The sequence below is a fragment of the Thunnus albacares genome, chromosome 17 (assembly GCF_914725855.1).
Source record: "Thunnus albacares chromosome 17, fThuAlb1.1, whole genome shotgun sequence".
NCBI classification, from domain to species: domain Eukaryota; kingdom Metazoa; phylum Chordata; class Actinopteri; order Scombriformes; family Scombridae; genus Thunnus; species Thunnus albacares.
Genome location: NC_058122.1, coordinates 15,703,865 through 15,717,456, shown reverse-complemented (window position 1 = coordinate 15,717,456; position 13,592 = coordinate 15,703,865). Strand labels below are relative to the sequence as shown.

The 13,592-nt window shown below is 36.5% G+C and overlaps 1 protein-coding gene across 3 annotated transcripts in view; it reads left to right on the top strand.

Annotated features, from left to right (window-relative positions):
* Positions 1-11,978, top strand: part of LOC122966427 (mitochondrial import inner membrane translocase subunit tim16-like) — a 115,893-nt gene extending 103,915 nt beyond the window's left edge. The window contains exons 25-31 of one of the 3 annotated variants that reach the window (XM_044330641.1): positions 122-257; positions 450-541; positions 729-815; positions 5,996-6,080; positions 7,747-7,883; positions 8,345-8,410; positions 11,806-11,978. In XM_044330641.1, coding sequence (XP_044186576.1) covers positions 122-257; positions 450-541; positions 729-815; positions 5,996-6,080; positions 7,747-7,883; positions 8,345-8,410; positions 11,806-11,895 — 693 coding nt within the window. In that variant the 3' untranslated portion in view covers positions 11,896-11,978. Of the gene's footprint in view, positions 1-121; positions 258-449; positions 542-728; positions 816-1,730; positions 3,653-5,525; positions 5,648-5,995; positions 6,081-7,746; positions 7,884-8,344; positions 8,411-11,805 lie in introns of those variants that run through there. The other 2 variants (XM_044330640.1, XM_044330639.1) reach the window with 2 other exon arrangements.
* The last annotated feature ends 1,614 nt before the right edge of the window (positions 11,979-13,592 follow it).

Here is a 13,592-nt window from a genome sequence, read left to right as displayed (position 1 = left end):
GGGAACACTGCATACCTTGCCTACTGAGCGTTATTTCTAATTAATGGCCACGGTTTTTTCCATAAGTTTCTTTATCATTCCCTACTATAACTCTCCCCTCCTGTCCACTTTGGGTCTCCAGAAAGAGTTTTTCCAGGATGATGTGTACTCAGACACAGCAGTGTGGTGGGAACCGGCGCTGACCGCCTCTGCCTGGCTCTCTGGCTCCAACGGTCAACACAAAAAGATCAGCCTGAAGCCTAAAGACATGACGCCAGGTGTGGACATGAACCAGAGACTCTCATACTGTATACACACCATATGACCTTGTCTAACACACAGCATAGAAAGATTTGTTTGTGTTCATCCACATCTTTTCTTACCACTACAGTCGACATATCAGCAGTGGGTATGTCTTGGTGTCTTGATGCTATGTGCATGTGTGTGTGTGTGTGTGTGTGTTTTCTCAGTGAGTGAGGCCCCCAAAGAGGCTCCAGTTAGGAAGTATCTGCCCTCGTCTGTTTACCTGGAGGAGAAGACTGATGAACAGAAGAAAGAGGAGGTGAGGCCTGTCTGGTGTCATCCAGTACATCTCATCTGGAGCATATGTCGGGTTTCCATTATGCATATTAAATATGTTGAAATCCTCATACACATGTCTTGGTTGTTGAATAAAAGAAGCAAGAGTTTCTGGTTACTTTTCCCTGATGTATGTTGAAATTGAATATGTGTGTGTGTGTGTGTCCCAGCTGCTGAGCGCCATGGTGGCCAAGTTGGGAAACATGGATGACCCGCTGCCACAGGAGTCCTTCGAGGGGGTCGATGAGGACGAGTGGGTGAGTGAACATAATGGGAGCAGCCGTGAAGATGAAGTCTCCCAACTTTTCTGCCTTTCTGTTTTCAATTGTCAAGTATTGATGTTAAAATAAAGAGTGTGCTTTAACAGTAATGACACACATCCTGCCACACAACACACTGAGCGTCTACTGTGTCATTTTCGACATTATGAAACCTGGTACAATTCATTGCAGCCTACAAAATCTCTGCAAGAAAAGGTGTCTCATAATCAACATTGTGTTGATTCATCTGAACTTCTGAGGTTGCTCTTTCCTATGGTTAAAGAGTTTATCCTGTTTTTATGGCAAGCTGTCTTAGCCTCAAATCTCCAAACTATTTGAATTTGGGTTTCTTCGGGAACTCAGAAACCTTTATGACTGATAAATACGGATATTTTCAAGTTATTGAATAGGTTATGGGGGCTGGGCGATATGACTAAAATCAATATCCCACTGTTATTACATGTTTTGTTTTTATAATTAGGAGTTTTGGTTTTATAATGTTGGTTTATTGCTATATTATAATATATTTATAGAAATACAACTCATCTGGACTTATTTTCAGCACAGTCTCTGGTGTTTCACATAAATAATATTACACATAATATCAATGTATAGCATGAATTTATTTGATGTTGAGTAGAGTGAACTGTGTTCCACTGTTATGCATTACATCATTTTGTTGTTTTTAGTTATAATTAGCTTATAATCATGAAATTCAACAACACAAGTGTGTAATATCATCATAGCATCACAATACAGCTCCATTGAAATCTTATAGATGATAACAGCAAATAATCGCCTGAAGTTTGTAGAAATGGAGAAATGTAGTCAAGAGTTTATGTAAATATGGAGACATTCGGGACCTATGGGATATTGATTCTGTCATCTGACTTTGTATTCTCTGTCTTCCAGGATGACTAGAGGGGACGTCGCCTTCCTTTGCTTCAGTCATGGTGCCAACGACAGAGGAGAGACCAGCCAGAGTCACTCGTGTGTGCTGTGCCACCCAGTCGTCCTCTTGAGCTTTATCAGCTACATCTCAGCCTTCCTGCACACTCAAAGAATACTGTACAATGTAAAAGTCTAAACGGTTTAAAAAAAAAATCACAATAACTAAAACCTCTGATATCAGGCGTGTATGTATCACAATATGTTTGGGTTTTGAAAATCAAATGTCACATTGTCAAGTTGATGTTCATCATATCAGACTGCATGAAATTTGATATGAAAGCTGGAATTTATAAATATTTAAAATCATATTCTGGGATAAATCTGACTAATTGGTTTGTTACTATAAAATGATGTCACACTATTCACAGTATTTAGAAAAAAATCCACAATACAAGATGATACAACAATAAATACCAGACAAGTCCATTGATTTGTATAATATAGCTCCAGTCAACAGATAAATAACCATTCCAAGTCAATGAAAACTGCAGGTAACCAAAGCAATAATACTTCTGCTCTCATGTTACATTACCAGTTAACTCTTAATCATGGGTTACACTGTCTACAAACAAGCAAACTTTTTTTTTTTAAAACTGGATGATGATTTGAGCACAGCTTCTATTCGTGTCTGTGGTATGTGGTCATGCTATGAGCATGATAGTTCACTCTGGTGTCTTAATATTTAAAAAATAATGGTTTTATGCTTGTGCCCATTGTGCTATTTTCTGATAACGGGATACCAGGTTGTGAATTGTTGTGTACAAAGTTGTTATCTGTGTGCACATTTACCTCCACAGTGGACCACTGCTTGCTTTTTTCCTACTGGTCAGTCATGTGAGCACGCTCAGTCAGATTGTGTCTTTGAATAATGTAATGTGGATCTTGAACATCATGCATCTGATGTAAAAAACCTTGTCTTCCTGTTTGTTCAGGTAAAACACACACACACACACGATTACTGTAACATGTTCAAGCCTTCAGATGCAAACACCACAGTGAGGATACAACAGGGTCACCAGTGTTCATGTTTGGCCTTGAACTGGAATTTCTTATGACAACAACATAAAGTTCACTTTTCTTTGTTATCAAATGTTAGAATAACGCCATTTGAACATGATAATGTGTTATTGTATTTGTGCTAGTTAGATTTATTTGAATATTTTGACATCTAGGAATAGAATAGTAATAAGTAGGGGTTAAAGGTCAATTATAATGAGATGTTTTTGTCTTTTGGTTGTTATGCATTGAAAGCCAAACCACCTCCTTTTTGGAGTTTTAAAGGGGCCTTTGTACACTTAAAGATGATTGTTTCTCTTAGTTTCTTGTTTGCTGGACTTTTAATCATGATCTTTGTCGGTTTTCAGACTGTTTGGGGGGTATTCCTCACTTAAATGAGCTAATTTTCTTATCCGATGTTTATTAGTAGTATTCAATCACGGTGTGTATGAAACAATAACATTACAGTATTAATAACTTACAATGCAGCCATAACAGCCATCATGTAATTCCTAATCAGGGCTATAGCAATATCATCAATTATCCAGGCTTGAACCAACCGAGTTTGTTTACAACCTCTGATGGACTGAAATAAACCAACCAATTCAGCCACGCATGGTCATGCGCATCATGTTGTACACATGAACTGCAGGTGTCGTCAGTGTTTGTGTGATGATGTGTACTGTATGTGCTTGTGATTCTCAAACGCCATACTTTGTAATTTTTGGATATTAACCTGCCTTCCATTGTGTAAAAAAAAGAAACTTCCTTTTTATACAGTGAGTAAAGCATTGTTTGTTTTTTACTGTCTTACTTGAGTAATGGTTTGTGGATTTTTTTTTTTTTTTCAATATTGTCTTGCAATAAACACCTTTCGAATCCATTAATACTTGTCCTCGTGTGGTTAATATTCATAAACTGCAGCGATTTCTGAGCTTGTCAGCATCAAGGTCTCTTTGGTTGAGACTACGGGCCCCTTAAGTGACAAAGTGTAAAATAAATAATCAGAATCAGCTTTATTAGTCGAGTATGTTTGAACACAAAAGCTAATTGACTTTCAATTCCAATCGCTCTCAAATATATATATATATATATATATATATATATATATATATATATATATATACACACATACAATGTCCAGTAACATACAAACAATGTATATACACAGGTCAAACTGTCACTGTAAACTACATATACAGTAGTGCAAATAGTCTGGGTTATGTCATGAGTAACTTTAGGTGCATACAGTAAATAAATAAATAACAAAATAAGTAAATTAAATAAATACATGTATAGTTTGCCAAAAATTCATACAAATACTCATACATCACAATTTCATTCCCATATGTGATGCACATTATTGTTGTTTGCAATACCACACACACTTGAACTTTATGTATATTGTTTGTTTTTTATGTTATCTGAATGTTGGTTGTATATTGTGTATTTTCTGTAAATAATATGTACATTGTCTGCATTGCTTGAGAGACACCAACGGCCAAATGCCTTGTGTGTGTGTGTGTGTTAACATGCTTGGTGAATAAATCTGATTCTGATTCTGAAGAATAAATAAATGGAGTTTGGTCTGTATATTGTTTATGATATTGTATAACATCTGGTAATGGATGTTCACTAAATAGGGCTTCTAAGCTAACTCTGACTCATTAACAGCTGTTTTTATGTTGATCAATAAGCATGGTCTTTGATAAATAAATACAATAAAAAGCTGATTTGTGATCAGCCTTGTGGTGTAGAAACCACATCGATGGCAGACAGGTCAGCACTTTTAAAATGAAATGACTGAAGCAATCAGAAACTATATTATGGATTAAACTATATTATTATCTTATCCTGTGCAGGGTCACGTTCAAAGTCTGGTTTATTGCAGAACAGCTGCTCTGACATTTTAATTTAATATACTAACTGTTTCAAACTAGCAGCAGTTTAATATAATAATGGATTACACTGACATTTTTTACCAGAATGCCTCTAAAACTGATCTTGGTCCCATAAATGTTGTAGATAACCGAGTCTGCACATTTATATTACGTTGTTCTTTTTTTTACACACCATTGCACAATATTAGACTCCCTCTTGATATAAGACATCAATTTCACTTGTACCACTTTATTTTGAAATGCACTAACTTTAACTATTCTTATTGTTTCAAACAATTTTTGTTCCTTATATGACAAATTATTCACAAAGACACTCTGATCAGATCATCTTTATGGTCCTCTTTGTATCAAAGGAAGGTGATAAAAAAAAGCTTTTATATTTCTGTCTATGTCTGATTGGAATAAGTTACATGCAAATATCAATAAATGTTTTGTTTTCTCATCTTAAAACAAATTCCCTGTGTTTTCAGTAATGCTATCACTGTTCCTTTATAGATTGATCATTTTTCTTTTGATTGTGTCTAGTCGAAGGTAATAACTTCTGTTTTTGTTACTTAGGTTCTTGTTTGTATGGTTGTTTGTTTTGTCATTGTTGTGTTATGTATTATTGTGTCTTGAGCTGTTTTGTGTTCTATTTGTTTTCTGAGTGTTTGTTTTGGACCTGCTTGAAAACGGGGGTACATCTACATTTAAATCTACAAATACATCTTAAAGGGGTTTATCCTGATATAATAAATTTTGATATAATAAAATTTCTAACAGTTTGTTTCAGCATATTTCCAGTAAACAACAATTTTGAGGCTGCAGAGCTCAGGCTGCAGTTTGGCCTCCCTGCCGGTAGGTGTCAGTATTACAAACAGCCTCCCTTTGAATTGTGCGCTAGCTTGAACTTTGACCCTTCAGTAACCTTCACTGGTGTTGCTACATGTGTGAAAACAAGTCGTGCTCTGTCGGTAAAAGGCGTTTAACATATTAAAAATGGTAAGAATACATTTCACAGTTGTCGTTTTCTTATACCCAGAGTCTTTGTTAACGTTAGTGTGGAGCTATGTTGCTAAATGTTAGCATGAGCTGGAGACGTTGTCGCAGTTTACTTTTCCAGCACTGTTACATAAGATAGTTGCCTTCTTTTCACTGGGACAGTGTTCAATTGGTCTATGTTTAGCTAATGTAACAAATATCTAAGTTCCTGACATCTTCTTAGTTATATTAAACCAGGACTCAGTCTATAATGTCACCTGCTAGATGTACAGGCACTGTCAGAGGACTGGTGTGATCATTTTTGTCTTCATTCTTGCATTCATGATGTTATTATTTTTTCCTCTGCAGGCTAAATATCTAGCACAGGTCATTGTGATGGGAGTACAGGTGGTGGGACGTGCTTTTGCTCGTGCCTTACAACAGGAATATGCAGGTATGACTCATAATGTGGCCATAAGTCTCTTAGAGTTTCAATGTGGTATGTAAAACATCCAAAAAACAACTGATTAATCAATCAGCAGATTGATAAGCAATAATTTATATTATTCTTTAATCGTTGCAGCAATTTAAGCAAGAATGTCAAAAAAATTGGCTTTTCTTTGTTTTATATCATTGCTAATTGAATACCTTGGAGTTTTGACTGTTGCTTGGACAAAACAAGTAATTTACAGACAAAACCCTTGGTTCAGAAAACATTTTTAAAGACTGAGTGAGTCATCACAAATTTACCATCAGATTAATTATTTGCAGCAAGGGTTGGCTGATGTGGTAATTATTATCACGTGAGTAATAGAGATATTGTCCAGAGCCCGACAGATATATTGGTCAGCCGATATTATCGGACGATATTGGCCTATCACAGAAATATCAGTATCGGCGTATATGTGGTCCGATATGCACCGGTATTTATTTTTTATTTTTTAAACCTGTAGTGCAGAACTTTTACATATAAATGAACATCTGTTACATTCAAGCCTTCGCCAAACAAGTTCACACAATGCAGATTAAGCCTATCACCACCCGATAAGTCTCTTTGTATTTCACAGTACACAGACTTACTAAATCTCATGTCAGGAGCAACATTCCCGCGCTGTCTGGCTGTTTGGCTGTTAATCATGACTGTAGACTTTCCAAATGTTATTGGATCAAATTCTGATAGTGAAACAAGTCATTTCATGGGGGTTGTGTGATTCTCAAAACAATCCACCATTTTACAGCTGAAGCAGTAGGTTATGGCCAGTGGTGTACTGGCATACAGGGACAAATCCTGTTTGGCCGATGGACCAGTGGACCGTTAGAAATGTACATTTCTGGGCTGGTGGACATCAAAACATATTTGTTTTTACCGGCCCCCCTTTACTCTCAGTGCCAGAAGGGGGAGACAAAAGTCCCGCATTCCAGCTTTAAAGTTACATAGGCAGCATTTTATGTATATTTGATCCTTTTTCTTACTTCAAGTTTATTATATTCATGTGTTTTTTTTGTGTGTGTTTTTTTTATTTAGATTTATTTATAATTATTAAATTCCTGAGGTGAAGTTTACTGTTTAAGTGCACTGATATCATTTCATAAAATAAAGTTTATTGTTAAACTGTAAAATATCATGCCTCCATTGCATATCTTTGTAACTGCATTTGAGGGGTCATTGCAAAAAAAAAGTGTGTTTATATATATATATTCTGTATGATTATTGGCTGATATATTGGTATTGGAATTTTTTTACTCCCTAATATTGGTATTGGCATCAACTCCAAAAATACATTACTGGTCGGGCTGTAATATTGGCCCATAATAATATATATCACAATATGGTAAATGTATGTGTAAACACATGTTAGATAAGTAAACTGATGTTCAAAGTAACAAACTGTGTTCTAGTGTTATGTCGGACCAAGTTCTTAGTTTACTCTTGATAATATTACAACCTGCTCAGAACAGAAATTTGTAGAATAATATGATGAAGTTATATCATGCTGAAATTTGATAAGTCATAATATCATAGTGTCACCCAGCCCTAATTGCTTTCACATTGATGCAGGTTGTCTGATGAAATGAAGTGGTGAACTTTAGTGTGTGTTACATTTTTTTTCCCCTTACAGCCAGTCAAGCAGCAGCGCGGGCGAGAAACACTGCAGGTCAGCAGTCGGCTGCAGCCTCCAGCATCACTGGGATGACCCTTCAAGAGGCTCAGCAAATTCTTAATGTCTCCACACTCTCCCCTGAGGAGATTCAGAAGGTGCGAACACACTCTCTTGTCAGGTTTTTTTTTTATAGCACCAGCCACTGTCTAAACATGTGTCTCTGTCTATATGAGTTCAGCACCCTCCTTAATTTAACAAAATTATTCCTTGAGCTTTGCAAACCGTTTCATTGTGCCAGTGGAAGAAGAGTCAGATACAGAGATACACCATGATTTTTATAACAAAAGGATTCTTCCAACCCAAATCTGTCTTTTGAATATGAAACACTCAACCCCTCTGGTGGCTTAACACACTGCCTCTGTCTAATAAAGTTTTTACAGCAGGAACACAGATTTAGATTCATGTGAACTGACTTTTGTTTGATTTATTTATTTTTCTACAGTAATGGTTATCAGAAAATGTGTCTATCTGTGTCTTCGCTGTTTTGAAATAAATGTTTTAAATGAAGATGAAATGCTGTTATCTGAATATTCACACTACTGTGTATCTCTTCCAGAACTATGAACACCTTTTCAAAGTCAATGATAAGTCAGTCGGAGGTTCATTTTACCTACAATCAAAAGTAAGTATTTTGTAGCTCGTGACACAAGACATTTCACTTTTTTTTGTTATTGAAGTATTAATTAGTTATATTGCATCACACTGTTATTTTCAAGTATATTGTAGAGCGGAAGACAATGAAGGTAACTTGTAATTTAGAATAGAACAGAAGCAAATATGATTTTATTTTTCACAAAGTGGATAATTGTTTTTAGCTCACCGAGACATAAAAAAACAGCACAAGAACATAAAACTAAGATGTAACAGGACGTCATAGGAATATAAAACACAGCACAGTGGTGAAAAGTATAAACAAAATGATTAAAAACAGAATATTGGGCATTGAGACATAAAATAATGCCTTATGTGAAGTAGGATTTGCAGTAGGGAAGCAACTACCGATTATTTTCATTATCAGTTAATCTGCTGATTATTTTCTTGATAATTTGAACAGTTGTTTTGTCTATAAAATGTTAAAAGTGAAAATGCCCATTATAATAATAATTTCCCTGAGTCCAAGGTTACATCTTTAAATGTCTTACTTTGTCCAAACGACAGTCCAAACCCCAAAGATATTCAGTTAACTGTTACGTATGACAAAGAAAAGCATAAAATCATCACATTTGAGAAGCTAAAAGCAGCAAATTCTCAGCATATTTGCTTAAAGAATGATTATTTGATTATCATTCGATTAATTGACTATTTGTTGCAGCTCTGTTTATTTGAGTTTACAATGCTGATCACACTTAGAATAAGAGACTTCTTAGAAATGTTTTTGGTAGCTAAAGACTATAGCACCTATCAGAGTTCAGAGTGTTGATATATATGTCACTCAGCATATTATCTTGTCAATTATCAATGCAACTCAACTAAAAAGCTTACTGCTAAACCTGCCGTTCAGGTCACCAAACTGTGATACGGAGTTGAATGTCTGCACCTTCTCAATCCGAGTTTTGTAAACTATTTCTAAGACTGACTGATTGTTGGGCTGTTGGGTGCATTTCTTGAAAATATGGTTATGGATTCTCAGAGAAGCTCAAGTTGTTGTCTGACCCCGTGTCTAGACAGCAAGCGTGTCAAATGCGTTTTTCACGCGCACATCACACGCAACAGATACGCTCTAATTGTAATCAGTGCAGCTGTCTGCACCGGCTCCATGCATACTCACGTCTTAGCTGCGTCTCACGGGCGTAACTGCGACCTGAAGTGTTCATTTACGCTTCAAGTCTATTTCCCTCCGTTTTACGCATCTCACTACAGTCATGTTTACTGGGCTCTGAGCGCTTCCAACACACGGGTGACCTACGCTCAACACTGCATAGCGTAGTGCATCACGCTATGTTTGCTGTCTAGACACGGACTTAGGATGTATACTTATAACTGTTTGCACTTTCAAGTTAGAGTACATTTGCATTAATACCATTAATATAAATTGATTAATTAACCCTCTAGACCACAGTAGAATTCTAAAATGTTGCTGCAGTTCACTGAGAACCCTCATGAGCATTTTCCTACTCAATCCAAACAGCTCTATCTCAAAAACAGAAAGAAACTGACAATCAAGAGATGTTTTCATTTTAAAAAACACAACTTCCTCTTTAATGTGGTACCAATATGTGGCATGTATAGCAGAAACATCAAGTAATTATCATTATAAACCTGCACTCACTCATAACCCCACCTCCCCTCAGGATGACATTCATGTGATGAGGCACTGATCAGTTTCTACAGTGTGAAATATGACAATATAAATATAACAACACACTTTTTCTTTGGAAGAAACTTTATTATCATAACTGCAAAAGTCACTACAAACTGTACATGCAGTTACAAAAAGTAAAACCTCAAAGTCAGCCAATAATAGCCTTTAGTAACATCCTATTTATTTTTACTGAGGTGTACATACTATGAAATTAATAAATGTTATGATGCCAAACAATCAAAATATTCAATGAGAGATGCAATGGATCCTAAAAGAAGATCAAGTAACTCCAGGTCATTTTACAACAAGAATGTGATCCACAGCATTTCCCTCCATCTGCTTCCTAGTGTCAACAAATCATAGCTTATAATCAAACCCTATTTTCACTTAAGTGTATATGAAATCAACATATAACTATGCCAAACAATCCAAACATTCAATGAGAAATCCATCTGACTCTACCTTAAAGAACAGAAAGTAACCTCAGGTTAATTTTATAACAAATGTGATCCACAACATTTCTCTCCGTCTGCTTCTCGAGTCAACATTCAGAGTCTGACAACAAAACAGGTCCGTCACTGGATAATGCCCGGCTTTCAAAATACATCCCACACTTCAACCCACACAGCAGTGTTATAAGAACAGTCAACAAAAGTCGCCAAACTTATATGGAAAAAAGAATTCATACGGGAAAAAGTCGCCGCAACCCGGTCAGTCCTCCCTACCGACAAGGCACTCTGCCTCATCCGTCTCCGTCTACAGCGTCTGTCTTTGGCAGTGAGAGCTAGGTAGGTCCCATTGTTTACTGACGGTGATTATGCGATTTTGGGCCAAAAACTTGACCTCAAAAATGTCTTTGTTGCTTTCCACCATGCATGATGAGTCAGGATCTCTCTCACAACACAATCTTACGGCATCTGTGACACTTAGTCAGCAAAGCCATTCTCTTGTCTACAAGAGGAAACCGGGTGGAAACCCACAAAAAAAAAATTATGATGATGTATATTTCCGGTTCTGGTTCATCAATGACAACTTTAAGTATCTACAATACAATAAAAAAGCTCATGACTTTATTTTCCCTTTTTTGATACACTGGAAATCATTTTAAAATGACAGGCACTCTTGGGTGCTATGGGGTCTAGAGGGTAAATAAAGAGCAAGTAGACTGCTCAGTACACCGAGTACTGAAGCCTCTCTATGACAAGGACAGGTATGCTGTGCACAATGCTAGTTTGCTTTTATGATTGTAACAATTCAATCTTTTGTTTTTCCTCTTTCAATCTCTGTTCACCTCACTGTGTTTTCACCCTCAGGAGAAAACTTAATTTGATGTTTTTGTGGCACCAGTATTATTGAGCCATAGATGCAGTTGTGAAACATTAGAACTTGCGCAACCTAAAACAATGGTTTTCATATTCTTAGTCACTCAGTTTACTTGTTTTGCTCATAACATCCAAACAAACAATGATCAGTTCTCTTTCTGCTTTTGTGTCTGTGTCAAATATAAAATTACGACGCATGTGACTCTCAGCATGTACAATAGGAGGAATCCACTCTTTGAACTGGGTCATGTTTGAAATTAAGTTGTTACTGATTTTATCTCTCAACAATTCTTCTGTGCTCTGAGTGAGCCACAGTGTAATTTGGTTATTTTTGAAAGAGTCTTTCTTTTCTCCCAGTCATCATTATTATTGTATGTGTGTGTCTATGTCCAGGTGGTGCGGGCTAAAGAGCGTCTAGATGAGGAAATAAGTATTCAGACGCAACAAGAAAAGCAGCAGTCACAGCAGAAAACGGAAACATGAAGTATGAAATGATGCTCGCTCTTTCTTTCCTTTCCCCATCCTCTGTAAATTATAACCTAATAAAAGCCTTCACCTTTTCTCTAGTCTTGACTTTGTTTATGTTTTATTTTTTTAACCAGTGGAAGCTTTTTCAAGATGAGGAAGCACAAACATGATTACAACATCAAGATATATACCAGTTATTAAAAAAAATGTTGTTCTTCAGAGGCTTACAGATCGTCACATGGTTTTGTGTGGTTTGCAATGATCTAATGAACATAAAGAGTAAAATAAATTAATGTTAGTTTTTTGGTTACTGTGGGTTTGAATATCTAAAACACATAATACAGTGAGTGAAACTACAGCTCATTGATCATTAATCAGAAACAACAAATCTCTAATATTTTCATGTAAACCTGGAAATAATTAGGAAGTTTGAGGCGTTACAACATAAAAAGAAATATTTAAGATTCTGAACTATTTCTGGTACAGTAATCAAATTTAAGCAAATTTGTGGCATTGACCAACTTACTGTAACTCCTTTGTACAAAAGGTCAGATTTCCGTGAGTTGTATCCCTTCCATTGAAGCATTCAGATGACACTCAGGTGGATTTGATCTACTCATCAGAGGCTCGTTCAAGTAACTCAACTTGCAGCCGGTGTTCACCTGTTACTAATATGGCTGTTCCTTGTTTCCAGCAGATTATTGCTTACCAAGTAGCATAGTGATAGTGGTAAACATGGCATCAGAACTAAGTGAAAGTGTCAGAAGTCAAATTATTCTAAGCAAAGAGGCTTTCTCAGTGTCAAATCATAGCTAGACTAAAGTGGGCAGTGCATGGAACTCTAAAACGCTTTGCACAAACTAGATCAGTTGTATCCAAAGCACTATCAGGCAGACCAAAAGTGACCACACCATCAGAAGATCAATACATCAAGTTAAGTTCACTGAGAGATACAGAATTTGCTAAATAAAGAATGCAAAAGAAGGCTGCCTTGTTGTGGTTTTAGAGGACGAGTAGCAGTTTCTAAACCACTTCTCAGGAGGGGAAACAAGGCCAAACACTTGGCGTAGGCTAAGAAATACCAGCATTTCACAGTGGATGACTGGAAAAAAGTCATTTTTATTGATAAATCCAATTTTGAGATGTATGGCAGTAACGGAAGGGTGTATGTAAGGAGCTGAATAGGAGAGAGAATAATACCACAGTGTATCAAACCCACAGTGAAACGTGGTGGTGGGAATATTCAAGTCAGGGGGTGTTTTGCCTACTCTGGATTTGGACACCTGCACTGAATTTACTACACCCTGACCAAGGAGAAGTACCACTCTGTTCTTCTCCTCTGGTTTGCATCTTTGTGGTAAAGGATAAAATAATGATCCCAAACACACCTCAAAGCTTTGCAAGAACTACTTGAGGACCAAAGAAAATCAAGGAGTCCTGACTGTCGACTGTCGTGAACTTTCCTCCACAGTCGCCTGACCTCAACAAACTTGTGGAGTCCATGCTAGCTCGAGTGCATGATGTCATTAAAGCAAAAGGGGGGCCTACCAAATACTAAGATATTCTGAAATTCATGTACATTTTTCACTCAAATTGTTAAGCTGATATTATCATTTATAATGGAAAAAAAATAGTATTACATGTGAAACAAATGCAAAATAGAAGTATCTTGACTAGTGGTCTCAGACTTTTGGGTCCCACTGTATTTAAAG